This window comes from Sminthopsis crassicaudata, chromosome X, assembly GCF_048593235.1.
Source record: "Sminthopsis crassicaudata isolate SCR6 chromosome X, ASM4859323v1, whole genome shotgun sequence".
Lineage (NCBI taxonomy): Eukaryota > Metazoa > Chordata > Mammalia > Dasyuromorphia > Dasyuridae > Sminthopsis > Sminthopsis crassicaudata.
Window position 1 is genome coordinate 10192812 of NC_133623.1, and position 14425 is coordinate 10207236.

At 40.4% G+C, this 14425-nt stretch overlaps 1 protein-coding gene across 1 annotated transcript in view; it reads left to right on the top strand.

Moving 5' to 3' along the window:
- The window catches only part of WDR44 (WD repeat domain 44), a 76308-nt gene that overhangs the window by 42174 nt on the left and 19709 nt on the right, over positions 1-14425 (top strand). The window contains exons 8-10 of the mRNA XM_074277429.1: positions 1879-1962; positions 9807-9913; positions 11832-11983. Coding sequence (XP_074133530.1) covers positions 1879-1962; positions 9807-9913; positions 11832-11983 — 343 coding nt within the window. The remainder of the gene's footprint in view (positions 1-1878; positions 1963-9806; positions 9914-11831; positions 11984-14425) is intronic.

The window sequence follows — 14425 nt, forward strand, 5'->3', positions numbered from 1 at the left end:
AAACAAAGAAATCAGGACAATCATGTTGACTCCAAATACATTTATTAAGCCTTAAGCATTAATCATGGCTAAGCTGCAGGTCAAGCTAGGAGATGGATGACTGTGCAGGGGTGCTGGATTTTTATTTTATTTTGTTAAATTTTTAAAATAAATTTTTATTGTGATCTCTTTTTTATACCACCTAAAATTCCCCCTGTGTCCCTCCTTTTGCCCCCTACTCACTTGAACTATCCTCTTGAAAAAAAGATTTTTTTGTTTCATTAAATATTTTTCGATTATATGTAAAAAAAATTTTAACATTGATTTTTAAAATTTTGAGTTCCTAATTCTCTCCCTATCCTTAACATACCCATTGAGAAAGCAAGCAAGACAATATTAATTATAAATGTGAAGTCATGCAAAACGATTACAGAAGAAAACACACAAACGAGAAAAATAAAGTAAAAAAGTGTGCTAGTCAGGTCTTTCTCTGGAGGTAGATAGCATTGTTTTTTTATCATGAGCCTTTTGGAATTGCTTTGAATCTTTGTATTTCTGAGAATAGCTAAATCTTTCCCAGTTAATCTTCATTAAAATGTTGCCATTCCTGTGTATAATGTTCTGCTGGTTTTGTTTACTTCACTTTGCAGCAGTCTTCTCAGGTTTTCCTGCAAGTTTCTTGCTCTTATCGCACAATAATATTCTATCACAATCATATACCACAACTTGTTCAGCCATCCCTTATAATAAAGATTTTTTTTTAAAAGCAAAAAGAGAAAGATTTTTAGCCAAACCAATAATGTGTAGAAATATATTTGACAACATAGTTTTAATCTGCTTTCAGTTTCTTTAGTTTTTAGTTTTATTCTCCTAGTTTGTATATCTGGAATCAAAATGTAATCCAGCTATTTGTTTTGTCACATTTTTTTTTTTTTAGGAAAACATATGAAATATCTTGATTTGAATTGGAAGAAATTTGCACCAACGTTTTACTAAACTGAAATTGTTATAAGTTACAAACAAATGTATATATTTCCTTGTAGAGAGATGGCTTTTTAGGAGATTATCGAGTATACTTTGATCAATGTGTGCAGTACATAATTCTTAAGATTTCAAATGGTAAGGGACCTAAACCTAAGTCAGAGATTAAATTTCTAAAACTGGAAAAGAATTAAGAGGTACTGAGATACTTAGTGAAGTGTCATCTGTTAGACCAGAGTCCTCTTGAAAATTTTATTTTAAGATCCATTGATCTTTGTTAATTTATCGTCTCTTTAGGTCAAAGAAATAACTTTAGAGGAACTAATTGAGTTGGGAGAAAACTGTGGCTATCTAGGGAACAATTTTAATAAATGTATGAACTTTTACATTAGGAATAATTCATGATCACAAGGATGGGGTGGGGAGGGAGAGGAATCTATATCATCAGGGAAATGTCTGCTCAAAGCAGATGGCCTGGTCATGTGATAAGGAGGGATATCCACTAGACGGCCCACGTGCTTGGAAGAATCTCAGCTTCCTTTGCCACTCACTAGTTTTAGGACTCTGGGCAAGGTGCAGCTTCACTCAGTCTGTGAAATGAGGAGAATGCTAGCTCCCATCTGACAGGGCTGTTGAGAAGCTCAGATGATACTGTATACTGTATAGATAAAGCACTTTGCAAAGCTTAAGATGCTCCAGGAAGGTCATTTGCAATGATTATTACACTGTATCCTGGATACAGCAGACCTCCAAATTTTCTAACCCCTTTCAGCCTCCTGGTCCTTGAAAACAGGGAAGTATGTACCCATGAAGGTTGGCTGCTGAGGACTTGTTCTAGAGGAGGGTAAGGGTCAAATGAAAAAGATGGCAGTTACACATTTTTTAAAATGGCAAAATTTGTTTCTCCTTTTTCTACAGTAATGATGCTGCCCAATCAGATGATGAAGAGAAGATCCAATCCCAGCCAACGGATACTGATGGTGGAAGGCTAAAGCAGAAGACGTAAGTTTGGTTAGCTCTTACTTCATCTTATTTAGGTAGTGATAAAAAGATGTGAATCGTTATATTCTGGAACATCTACATTTTCCCCAATTTTCTTTCTTTGATAATAACAACAACAACAATTATAATAGTGGCATAATAGTTGTATTCATAACATTTATATATAATATTATGCCAGATACTGTGTCAAGCACTTTACAAATATTATTTGGTTCTCATGACCACCCTGGGAGGTGGGTGCTATTATTATCCCCATTTTATACATGAGGAGACTTAAGGGCAACATAGGTTATGTGACTTGCCCAGGGTCACCTAGCTATTAGTAAGCATCTGAGGTCATATTGGAACTCTGTTTTTCTTGACTTCAGGCAGCGCCACCTAGTGCCACTAGTGCCAAGCATATTTTGTGGAGCAGCACAAATAGAAAGACAAATCAGCCTTAAAAGTTAATCATATAGTCCTTTCATTCCTTAATAAGACCGTTTTCACTTTATATCACTTCCCATTATACAAATTTGGCTTTACATAAAGAATTCCGAAAGAAATCTGGATTCCAAATTTGTCTTTGAAAATTCCTTACTTAAAGCAGATGCCAGCCAGCAAAATGGCAGTGGGAAGCTGAGAAACATGTCTGTGTCACTTCCTGCGTGTCTCTGTGTCAGTGGTGATCCTTATATTTTCACCATGGCTGGTGGCGACAAACACGCTCTGAGGAGAAAAGTGAACAAGCTCGTAGATGTAAAGTTGGAAATAAAAATGAAAATAATTAGAAATATGAAGGGAAACAAAAACTCTGATCGGTAGCATGTGAATTTAGCCTTCACTAAGGCTAAGTGGTGGTGGTGCACACCGCAGTGAGAGCTGCTGCCTAGATAAAGGGCCACTTTATTCTGGCAATACTTTCATGAAGGCTGCTTATCTGTTCAAACAAAGAGAGGGGGCTATTCTAGAGGGGGAGAAATGATTGCATAGAAGCCCAGGCTCAGAAGAAGATTCCTTTAAGCTTAATGATGGCTTAATTCAGTGATTAATTGATGACAATTAATTCATTCAGTTCATGATGATTTAAGCCAATGCTCGAAGCCCCTTTGAAGATTTAAAGGTCAAGTACTCTGAGGAAAAATAGGGATTTACAGCAAGCAGTGGTGGGTTTGCCTGATTTAAAACTAATACAGGATTTCACAGTGTACAAGTGTCAGGAGAGGCTGCTAGTGGAGCTTTTGAAATAGCAAAAAAGTTCTCCAAGTTCCTGCAAAAAATAGTGGATGAAGGTCCCTACTTGCCAGAGCAGACCTTTAGTGTAGACGAAACTGACCTGATTGATCAAAGAATGCCATCTCAAATCTACATCCAGGTGGGATTCCACTTTCCTCATAAAGTAGAGTGCCTTCTTTGATGTGGGCGCGTCATGCTGGGTGGTCCTGTACCAGCATCTCCTATTTCACAGGGTTGTCTCCAAAGTTCTCAGATAATACAGAGAGAAAAATGAAAGCCCCTGTTCAGATATCTCTTGAGAGCTTCATGAGCAAAATGGCATAGCATTTGATGCCCTGTGATAAAGGCTAGGTGCCGAAGTTGAAGAAAAAGTGACATCCTGTATACCTGTGACTATACTATATATTACAGTGCATACTTTTTACTTTTCATTTCATAATTCCATTTATTATCATAGTACTCCTTAAGGTCTCCATTTTTCTACTTTTTATGACTTATTTTGTGGATGCCTTTGTTATGTAGGCTAAATGAAGTAGGTGGGTAGGTGCAAATTTACCTTACATAAAAATCACTTGATGTAGAGTCTGGGGAAAGCATCCACTTATGTAAAGTGAGGATTGGCTTTAAATAAAGTTCATCGAGGACTAGCCTGCTTTTTATTCTAAGTGTACAGCATCACGTGTCTCTGGCTGTCCCTTTTAAAAGAACATTCCTGGAAGATTCAAAAAGAGATGATGGGAAATTATTGGTGGTCTGCTATGAATGCCTTTTTTAAGCTTCTAGTTTGGGCCTGCCTCTGGGGATGATGAGTGCCAGAAGTTTATCACCAAGTATGTAGAATTGTGTGTTTGAGTGGGTCTGTGATCCCACTGTGGGCATTCCCCCCAGTGGTCCAGCTCCTAAGCCATTCGCATGCATCCCCTTCTCTTCTGATTCATGCCCTGGGGAAAGGAAGGCAGAAATTAAGCAGTCCCTTCCCAGGCCTTTGTTTAAGCCGGATTCCCTTCATGTGGAGAGTATTCCTGAGCCTTTTCTGAACACGAAAGAACTAGGGAACTTTAGTCATTAGGCTTTCTGTGTACTGAAAGGTTCCTTAGCAACTTACAAAGAGTGCCTGATTTGTAACCAAGAGGGAGCTTGTGCTGAGCCCATCTGGTCCATTGTATAACTACTGTGAATACAAAAAAACCATCTTCCTTGTCAATGGAACCCAGAGATAAAGGCTTCTAGATTTCAGAGATATGAAAGCCATGTATAGTTCAGCCACCTGTTATTAAATGTGTGTCCCATGTAGGGTTCTGGACTTACCAAGACAAGTAAAAAGTGTCCCTGCTCTCGAGTAGATTTTATGGCTGTGAGGGAGCAAAATTAATATTATTGATACTGGCAAGTCTCATACAAGGAAATGGGGGGAAGAAGCGTATGCTGACAAACAGAAGGCTTGATTGATGAGACTTTGTGGAGCAACAAGGTATCTGCCCCAATCCTTGAGGGAACATGAATTCTGAGAGACAGAGATGAGAAGGGCAGAAGGCTTTCCTGAAGTGGGAAACAGCTTCTACAAAGTTACAGATACAAGAGATGGCATAGTACACTTGAGCAAGTAGTGAGAGGACAGTGTGTGAGCACAGCATTCACAAATGGGGCCAGAATGAGAAAACAAATATGATTGGGCAGGAATTGGGGCCAGGCAGGTAACCCAGAGGTGAGAGTTCATCTACTAGTTTGGGAGTTGCCGTGTGGAAGGAAGGTGGTAGGAATGAATCTGAATGAAAAAATAATGAAGGAGCTGGTTTCAGAGAAACCTGTGAAGATTTAAATGATCTGATGCAGAGGGAAGGGAGCTAGAACAGTATATACAAAGATGAACCATAGGAACGATAGAAAGCTTTGAAAGGATTAGTGTAGTGACCAGCCTCGAGTGCCAGAGGACTCATGATGAAGTACCCTACATCCTTCCTGCCAAAGAGGTGACTGGCTCGCAGTGCAGAACAATACAGACCTTTTTTGTTTTGTTTTGTTTTGATTTTCTGCCATGAATGATGCAGAAAAGAGTTTTTTTTTTCTTTGTTCTTGGCATGAGAAAGAGAGCGAGAACATGGAATTTTGCTGATGGGAAAAATATAAAATATAATTAAAAAAAAGAAATGACAGTTCAAGCATGGCATTATATTAAGGAGGAAAAGGAGTCTGTGAAAAGAATGTAAGGTCAGAGTGGTGGAGATAGATAGCAAAAACAGGACAGGATGGAGGGACTGGAAGTGGTAGTGATGGCGAAAACAAGTTTTAAGAGAAATGATGAAGCATTGGATGGACAGGAGATAGTGATCAGGGAGGAGACTTTTTGAGCTGAAGCTCACTGAAGTGTCATAGTTGGAGGTGACTTGGAGATTTTAAATCTTTATCCATGGTGAGTCAGTCACAATACAGTACTGGGCCATGGGGCTTGAGGAGACCATCATGCACGAGGGGAAGTCGACGTGTATGCTGGCTTGCCGAGGACAAAGAGCAAGAGTGAATTGAAGGGAGAGACTGCAAGCCTGCCTCCTGGTTTCCAGCATATCAGGCTACTTACGAGTGGGACTACGTACAAGTCTGGTGTCTCTGAGAGAGATGCAGGTTTCCTTGACTGCAAGAGAATTCAAAATGTGAAGAAAAGAGGCAAAAGATGAAAGACGGTTTGTTAATGGATGAGCCATGTTTGAAAGGCTGTATAGGGTATTTCTACTAAATGGGGAGGAGTGAGGAGAGTGATCATGGGGCAGGTTCTTTGATCCCTTTAGGTAATGTTTCGGCGTTATTCTGATTGGGAGAGCAGAAGCTCCTAGTGTGATAGCAAAGCTCGGCACTCCTGTGCCACTTCCTTCCATCAGCACCCACCATCATACCCCCTTTCTCACTTGACCTATGAGTGCTTCTTGGTGTGCGTGTTATGTCTCCCCCCATAGTAGAATTGTCTTTATAGCCCCAGTGCCCATCACTGTGCCTTGTGCCACTCGGTTAGCACTTATTAAATACTTGTTAGTTAGATTAGGATCCTATGGGGCCAGAGACTGCAGCATTCATTGTCTAAATCTTGGCGGGGAGATGGAGTAGGGAGAAGATGTGGTAGTCCCAGAATCGGGCGTCCCCAAATTGGGAATAAGCTACACATGATATCAGTTCAGTAATAAAATTCCACCCCATGCTGGGAGAAGACTCCCTGTCAAACCCGACATTTGGTGCCCTGATTCCCTTGGTGCTCGGTACAATGCTTGAGGCCCTAGGAATGAGAAACAAGACCTTTGTGGCCCCAGGATTTCTAGCTGCAAGCATGGTGTACGGGACCATGCTAGGGTAGCACTAAGCTTGGCCAGAGTTCCCAGTCTTAGCTCATCTTCACTTCTCAGACTTCAGATTTCTGGCTCCTTTCTTCCAGAGGCCATTGGCTTCCATGTCAACTGCTTCTCTTGTTGTTGTACACTGTTTCTTTCAACTTGTTAGTTCCTTTTGGACAGACTGCCTTGGTTGGCAAATGATACTTTGTCTTCCGCAGGATCCGGTTGACACTGTCATTGACACCAATTTCCATTGCTGTTTCTCCTTGACACAAGGGTTCTGTGGTGACATAGGTACCAGAAAGGAGCCTGATGATCCAGTTTCTATGGCTAAGAAAGAAGTCACATCAGACCCTCCCACATGTAACAAACTCAGTTCCAAGCCACCCATCTGGCCAAGAGTGGCATGTACACATCCTGGCACTTTGAGTCTTTCTTTGGACAAACTGACTGATGACTTTGCACTTAATCTGTCCTTATGCTGAGAAAGCCTCAGTCTTCATAGGCAAGTCTGTCCCCAGATGCAGTCACACATCTCCAGCTGCTTGCTTTCTATGTCCATTTGCATGTCATGACATAACAGTCTTGTCGTACCCTAAACAACTGCCACCACCCCGCCTCTCCCACCCTAATCATCTCTCTACTTTTCTGTGTACAACTATTTCCAAGTTTAAAATTTGGAGTCTCCCTGGAATTTCTTTCCTATTACTCATCATCTATAAGCAACCAATCAAGTCCTGTCAGTCCTTCCTTTGAAATTTCTCTTGTACTCATCCCTTCCTCCTTACTCATTCTTTGAACCATCATTTACTGAGCTCTTGTTCCTTCTTAGGGGCTGGAGGTGGAGCATAGGAGGAGGCCCAGAGACATGGCTTCTGCAGTCCTTTTTGCCATTGATTTTTCATGGGGGAATGACCTTTTTAACCCATGTGGTGATTGCTCTGGCCTCGCTCTTCCAGAATGAAACTGGTTGTGTCTCTCCCTCGGAGTTTATTTATATCCTTAGGAGAGGAGGATGGGTTTTCTCTTCTTAAAGTCATTGGCTTGAGCCCCCATTTAAGCGTATCCTTCCTGCTGTTTATTACCAGTGACTAATGTCCCAGTTTTATTTGACTGGTTAGTATCACTTCACTTTTACAAAGGAATATTTACTTAGGAGATACAGCAAGTACAAAAGTAGGAACATTTCCGTCCCCAACACCAGGGGGTACGTCACCCTCTCTATTCCCTCCATCCTTGGGGATAGCGGAGTCAGACTTACTTTTTCTATATGACTTACCAAGTCATAGTCCAATGCAGGGTGAGGGGGTCAGTATTGGACAATGCCTTTGAACTGTGTTCTTCCCCAAAAGGGGAGTGCTGAACACAGAAGTAGCTCCATGCTCCTGACATTCAGAGCACTTCAGGAGCTATTAATCTTCTAGGATGTGGCTGTGGTCTTCATGTGGAGCAGTAGAGTTACCTAGACCCATCTCAGAAGGTGGTATAGTGAGATGTGATACTGGAAAACTATGGAACTGCCAAAACCTACCTATTCTTTTTGAGGCACGCATGCCAATCTAGGGAAAGAAGTTCAGCTCCCTGAGGGAGACGAGAGGCCCACGTCCCTCACAAGTCCAATCACCACCACCTGGACCACAACTTCTAAGGGGACAGCCCAAGAGCCTTGGAGGAGCGTTGCTTCTAGCCTAGTGGCCTAAAAGGGAACCCTGGGGACATACAGTTTGGCAAGTGTTCATGCAGCTACTGTAGATCCAGAAAAGTTCTTACTCCTTGACACTGTCACATGGGTTACCCACAGACATGCCATTAAAGAAGTGGACCATTGGACCTTCCTGCTTGGCTTATAGCTGGCTTGTCTCATTTGAATGGGAGCTCCATGAGAGCAGGGACCATCTGACTTTTCTTTTGGTATCTCCAGAGCTTAGCATGATGCTTGTACGTAGGAAGTGCTTGATAAATGCTTTATTTGTGTGTTTTTTCATCGAAGTACGGCCTAGCCGCTGGATGAGACATATGTCCCAATACTACAGGGTTAAGACGAAGAAAGAAGTATGAAAAATAAGCTCACAGTGGTTATGTGCAGAGAGGCCCATATTCCCAAGTTGTGCATCAGTCTTGCTTTGGGAGAGCTCGAGGCTTTTCCCCTGTACCATTGTTTCTTCTCTCATTGGCATTAAGCCAGCAAAGAAGAAATCGAGCCAAAAAAAGCAGATTCTGGTAGACTCATGGCTTCTGAAAGCAACCTAGTTCTTACAGCTCACTGATCAACAGGCCTCCTGTTCACCTGGTCACCAGACTAGGATCAGACCCAGAATGTCTAAACATGCTCCTGGGCCCACATGGGGATTACTGTGTAAGCCGAGTGCTTAGTGCATGACCATAAGAACTAGTCTTAGTAGTTAGTCTTCTGTCATATGTAAATGGATTTCCCCCAAAAAAAGTGAACCAAGATTGTTTTGTTTTGTTTTGTTTTGTTTAAATCCGGCCAAGAATTTAACTTGAGGAAAAGAGGTGATCTTAGTAATTTTATAATTTGGTTCCAATAGCATTCAAGTGTGCAAGAAAGTGGTTAAATGATTGTTTATCGTGGCTGATGCCATCAAATCTGGCCAGTTTCTCAGATAGCACATCTGACTCGGATAATTGTACCTGAGGAAATGGTAGTGCCTTAAAATCAAGTGATCTAGACCAGTCATTTGGATTTTTACTAGGTTTGGATCACAGTGTAAGCTAAAGCATAATAGACTCATGGTTTTTCTATAACAAATCAAACACTTTTATGACTGTTGATTTCTTATATCATTAGCTTGCTAGACAATTGGGCATGAGAATCACAATCATGAGGAATTCCACAAATAATTTAGTCGCTGTTTCCTGAGCATCTATTTTGTGCCATCAGGGAACTTTCATGGTCTGAGGAAAACTTTGAAGTGGAATTTTGCCAAGCAAAGTGGCCTAACTCTGGCCCAGCCTGATATTGAACTATAGGTATCTAGATGAGAAAAGAGAATTTTCCCCCATTTTGTGTGAAAGAAAAGACATTGCTTCCTTTTCCATGTTGCAATGTAGCATTGTCAGACTCCCACAGAGTAGATTTTCCAGAAACAGAGATGTTCTAAGTCGAGCTTATTATGATCCAGGACGATGTGTCTAGTCCCGAAGGCATGGGCCATTCAGACTTGGTCATTACTCATTTATGTTCAATTATATCTCAGCATTTTAAGTGGTTAAAGAGCATGGATGGAAATGTGAACATGAGCTTACTCCGGAGACGTAATGAATTAGTAAGGTATAATTTTTGGCTTTTAGGACTCAGCTTAAAAAATTCTTGGGAAAATCAGTGAAGAGAGCTAAACATCTTGCTGAAGAATATGGGGAGCGTGCCGTAAATAAAGTGAAAAGTGTTCGAGATGAAGGTGAGTGAAAGAAAATGTTTTAGAGGTTGGATTGAGGATTTCTCACACTTCTTAAAAATCTACAATATTAGTACATCATTTCATTTCTTCCCACCTGACATCTGTTTTACAGAATCAGACATTGGCTTGCTCTTATAAGAAGCCCATTACTTAAAGAAATTACATAATATAAGCCTGTGAAAAGAAGGTTAGACACTTTGTGGTTATATGCGTTTGATCTTTTTTGTATATAAACTACTTTATGGCTAACTCTCTTATATCGGAGCAGCACGCATAGTTCATATCTTAAGTCAACGTAGAATTAGCCATGTTTAATAATCTCCACCGGCAAAAAAAAATCATTTGACTTTGCTGTTTAATGAATATTTTGTCTTAAAATATTTGAGGTAACTGTGATATCGTCAAAAGGGCCTGCATTTGGAATTGGAAAACCCACATGGGATCAGTTCCGAATCCAAATGACAGTAATGGCCATGGGTACTTTGTTGAGGCACTTGTGAACTCCCCATGGCCAGCAGCCCTACTCTCACTGAGATCTTAGCAGTTGCCTTGGGGCACAGAACAGTGAACTGACTGGGCCAGAAAGTGGCAGGGGCCAATTCTAACCCTGAGATTCCTCTGTCGTACACTACGCCGCCTCTGTGATGGCAGCTACAGATTGTCATTTACATCAGGTTTTTGGCCCAGACTTTGAATTTCCTTAGTATAAGTAAGGATCTCTGGATGAGGAAGCTCTCTTAACGTTTTCTACTTAGAGAATTGCCTAGGTTACTGAAAAGGAAGGGAAGTAAGTGACTTGCCCAGTGTCACACAGTATATGTCCAAGACAGGATTTGAACCTAGCTTAAAGCTAACTTTTTAATATTCCCATTAAGAAGTAGAATTACAAGATCTGCACAAATTCTAGGCACCCTACATTTTAAAGTAATAGAAATGATTTTTGCTTTAGTGTCTTTCTGTGAGGTTTCAAGTTCAAATTAATTAACTAATTGTCACAGAAGTCATGAGTGCAGTTTTAAGCTTTAGCAACTTCAGATGGATAACTCCTACAGACTTATCAAAAATGTCATTGACAGTTTAATTCTTTGAATGTTGTTTCTGCTTTATTGAGTCTTATGAATTGTGAATGATAATTTTTTTAGTCTGGGACAGCCTATCATTCTGTATCACATGAATGACAACTGTGGGATGATCCTTTCTTGTACTGGTGGCTCAATAGAAGCAGTCCTCTTGCTTGGCCTTATCAGTCACCTGATTGGTCTCCATTGCACTTTTTCTTGTGAAGATCTCATGAAAACTGTCAGGGAGGCATTAGCACATTATTCTTTAGATGCTCTTAAGGTGAAGTTTGCAAATGCTGTCCTTCCAGTTTCTGAGCAGTGGCAGTTGACAGAAAGTTTTACCAAGTTTGAAAATCAACCAGAGTGACCTGTTGCACAAGGTGGCAGTTAGGTTGGATTCTTATAAGAAACTGAGCAATATTTCAAACATTTTAATAGCTGACTTTTCAAATGTTGCTTTTTGTAGTTGTGTAGCACTTGCCTTTCTGAAACTCTTAAAGCTTAAATCTTCACTAAGTCTTTTGGGACACCCTATCCCAAGAGGACATTAAGGTTGGCAAAATACTTTTTACAAATAATATATCATTTGATCCTCACAAAAACCTTGTGAGATAAGTGTTACTATTTTACAAAAAAAAAATAGAAAAAAGATGCAGAGGTGACACAGTAAGTATTCAAGGTCACATTTGAAGTCAAGTCTTCTTGACTCCAAGCGCAGCACTCTGGAGCCATCTGGTTGCCTTAATAAATGAAGAAATTTCAAATTCCTTGAAGTGTCCCCCTAACCAGTAGATCTTGGGAGCTGATTGCTTCGAGATGGTGGCCGGCAATCATTTCTGTTTCTCTTTCCTCTTTAGTGTTCCATACTGATCAGGATGATCCTTCCTCCAGTGATGATGAAGGAATGCCATATACAAGACCAGTGAAATTTAAAGCGGCCCATGGATTCAAAGGACCATATGACTTTGAACAGATCAAAGTGGTTCAGGATCTTAGTGGTGAACACATGGTAAGTTTATAGAATTTGAGACTTGGAAAGGATCTCAAGATCAGTTTTGTTGCTCTTCACTTGTTTCATTTGTATCTGATTCTTCGTGATTCCATCTGGGGTTTTCTTGGCAGGGATACTGGCGTGGTCGGCCTTTTCCTTCTCCAGCTCATTTTACAAATGAGGAAACGGAGGCAAACAGGATGAAGGGATTGCTTGGGGTTACACAGCTGGTTTCTGAGGTTGAACTTCAGGCTCAGCTCTCTACCCACTATGGCACCATCTAGCTGCCCAACAACCAAAACAGTTTATCGGCCTGGTGGCCATGTAGCCTCTGCTTAAAGTCTTCTAGTAGGGGGCTGCCCATCTCTCAAGATAGCTGAGTCCATTTGGAGATAGTTCTAACTGGCAAGAAGCAGTTCCTGCTACCCAGTTTAAGTTGGCCTCTTCAGAGCTTTTTTTTTTGGGGGGGGGGATGAGGAAACAGCATTTCAAGATATTGCTTTTAGTTTTCATCTCCTGTTTAACAAATTTGTTATATGGATTTTAGCCACGATAAGCAAGTGCATTTAATTTCATTGATATCTTTTGTTTTTATCTAATCTCCATTTTCCAAATAACAGTTCCCTTGCCCAACACCCTGCAAGTCATCTCTTATAATAAAAAACAATAAAAGAGACAAGAACAGCAGTTAGCAAACAAAACCAGCACGTCAGCCAAGTTTTGTAATATGTGTAGTAGGTCACCCAAAATTCCTGTACCTGGAAGGGAGAGGTAAATTTTTCCAAGTCTACTCAAGTGACAGGTTTCAGCATAATTATAGGGTGTTCTAGTTTTGTGTTTTTTTTCTTGCCATGGATTTGGTATAGCACATTTGTTGTTATAAATGAGAAGTAACTTTTATGCTGTGGTAGAACCTGGATTTTTTTTTCTTTTGTTAGGTTTTTCTTTACCTTAATACTTTTTCTTTTTCCCCAAAAAATATAGACACAGACAAAATTTTCAACATTCATTTTAAAGATTGAGTACCAAATTCTCTCCCTCCCTACCTCTCCCTCATAGAGAAGACTCTTCAGAGTTTTTCCCTGTTGGTCCCAGCCCTCTCCTCTTAGGACTAAGCATCATATGTCTAATCCCATTTCCATCAGATATGTGAAGAAGGCTGTGGTGTTCCCATGTTAGGCTAAGTGGACTCACTTCCTTCACCTGATACTAAGGTGACACAGACTCCAGGCACATCCTTATCCCCGTTACACTAATCAACTAATTAACACACAACATTAATTAACTAAAATTAATTATTAATTAAAATTGCTAGTCACTGTCTAGCCTCAACTGCTACCCCTGTAATTGAACCTAAGGCTTCAGATGCAGTTTATCCAGGGCTGAGGCCAGAAAGAGACGATCACTTACTTAATCCCAAGAGCTCGGCCCTCCATGGCATATGATCGCTCATTGCCTTAGCTTTTGTGGGCTATTCCATTCCGCTACTAGCTCCTAATGAGTTTTTGTCGTCCATTGAAAGCTGCAACTCTTTTTTAGACAAACTTCTGTCTAGCTGGGCCTTCCCCATCCTGGCCTTGTAAAGTCAGCCTTTAGAATTCAGTTGCCATGGTTTTTTTTAAGATTCCTTAGTCCCCTCACATAGACAAGATCTTTTATCAAGATGTCAAGTGATTTCTTAAGATTAATTTCATTTCAGGGGAAAAAGTGGATTATATAAAGCTTGCTTTTTTCCTCAGAAACTTCATTTTTGAACTTAGCTCAAGAGAGGGATTCGTTAGTTGTAATGTTGAATTTCTGAAACATTCCTGTACAATTAAATCTCTGAATACATTTCTGTATTAAGTGAATAAAGTGTTAAGGAAACTCCAGGTTTGGCTCATTTTAAGAAAACATCATTCAAAGCGTTGTTTCTAAATTTATGGGGTAGCTTTCATCTTAGAAAAGGTTCACTAGAGATCACCACTTAGCTAGCCATCCAGCTTTGTATGTGTAAATAGCAGTGCACCTGTTGTGTCTCATGAGATGCTCTCATATGTGTCAGAAGACCAGCGTCAAGATGCCTTTACCCACATTATAAGTGCTAGTCTATAGTGACCTTTTTAAAAGTCTCTCGCAGAGTTGAATTCGATCTTAACAATTCTATTTTAATTCTATCTCGGACATTGAAAAGGCATTTCAGGATCTTGAAACGGCCTGAGAGTATTAAAAGTTCTGTAATTGTCCTTGATCGAGGAAATAGACTAGTTCTACCTTGGGTGTAGTAAACATGAACTGCCCTGCAGCTTGGCAACCTTTGCCAAGAGACTTTGTCCACATGAGGAATTATGAAGAGACTTGGTGGTTGTGCTCTTTGCCATGATATGAACCTCGTTGAGGATTATCTGTTGGAGAGATGTAAGCTTATTCGCCTCATGCCTGTTCCTAGGGATGGTAGGACACATGGTATTAAGTGCTGCT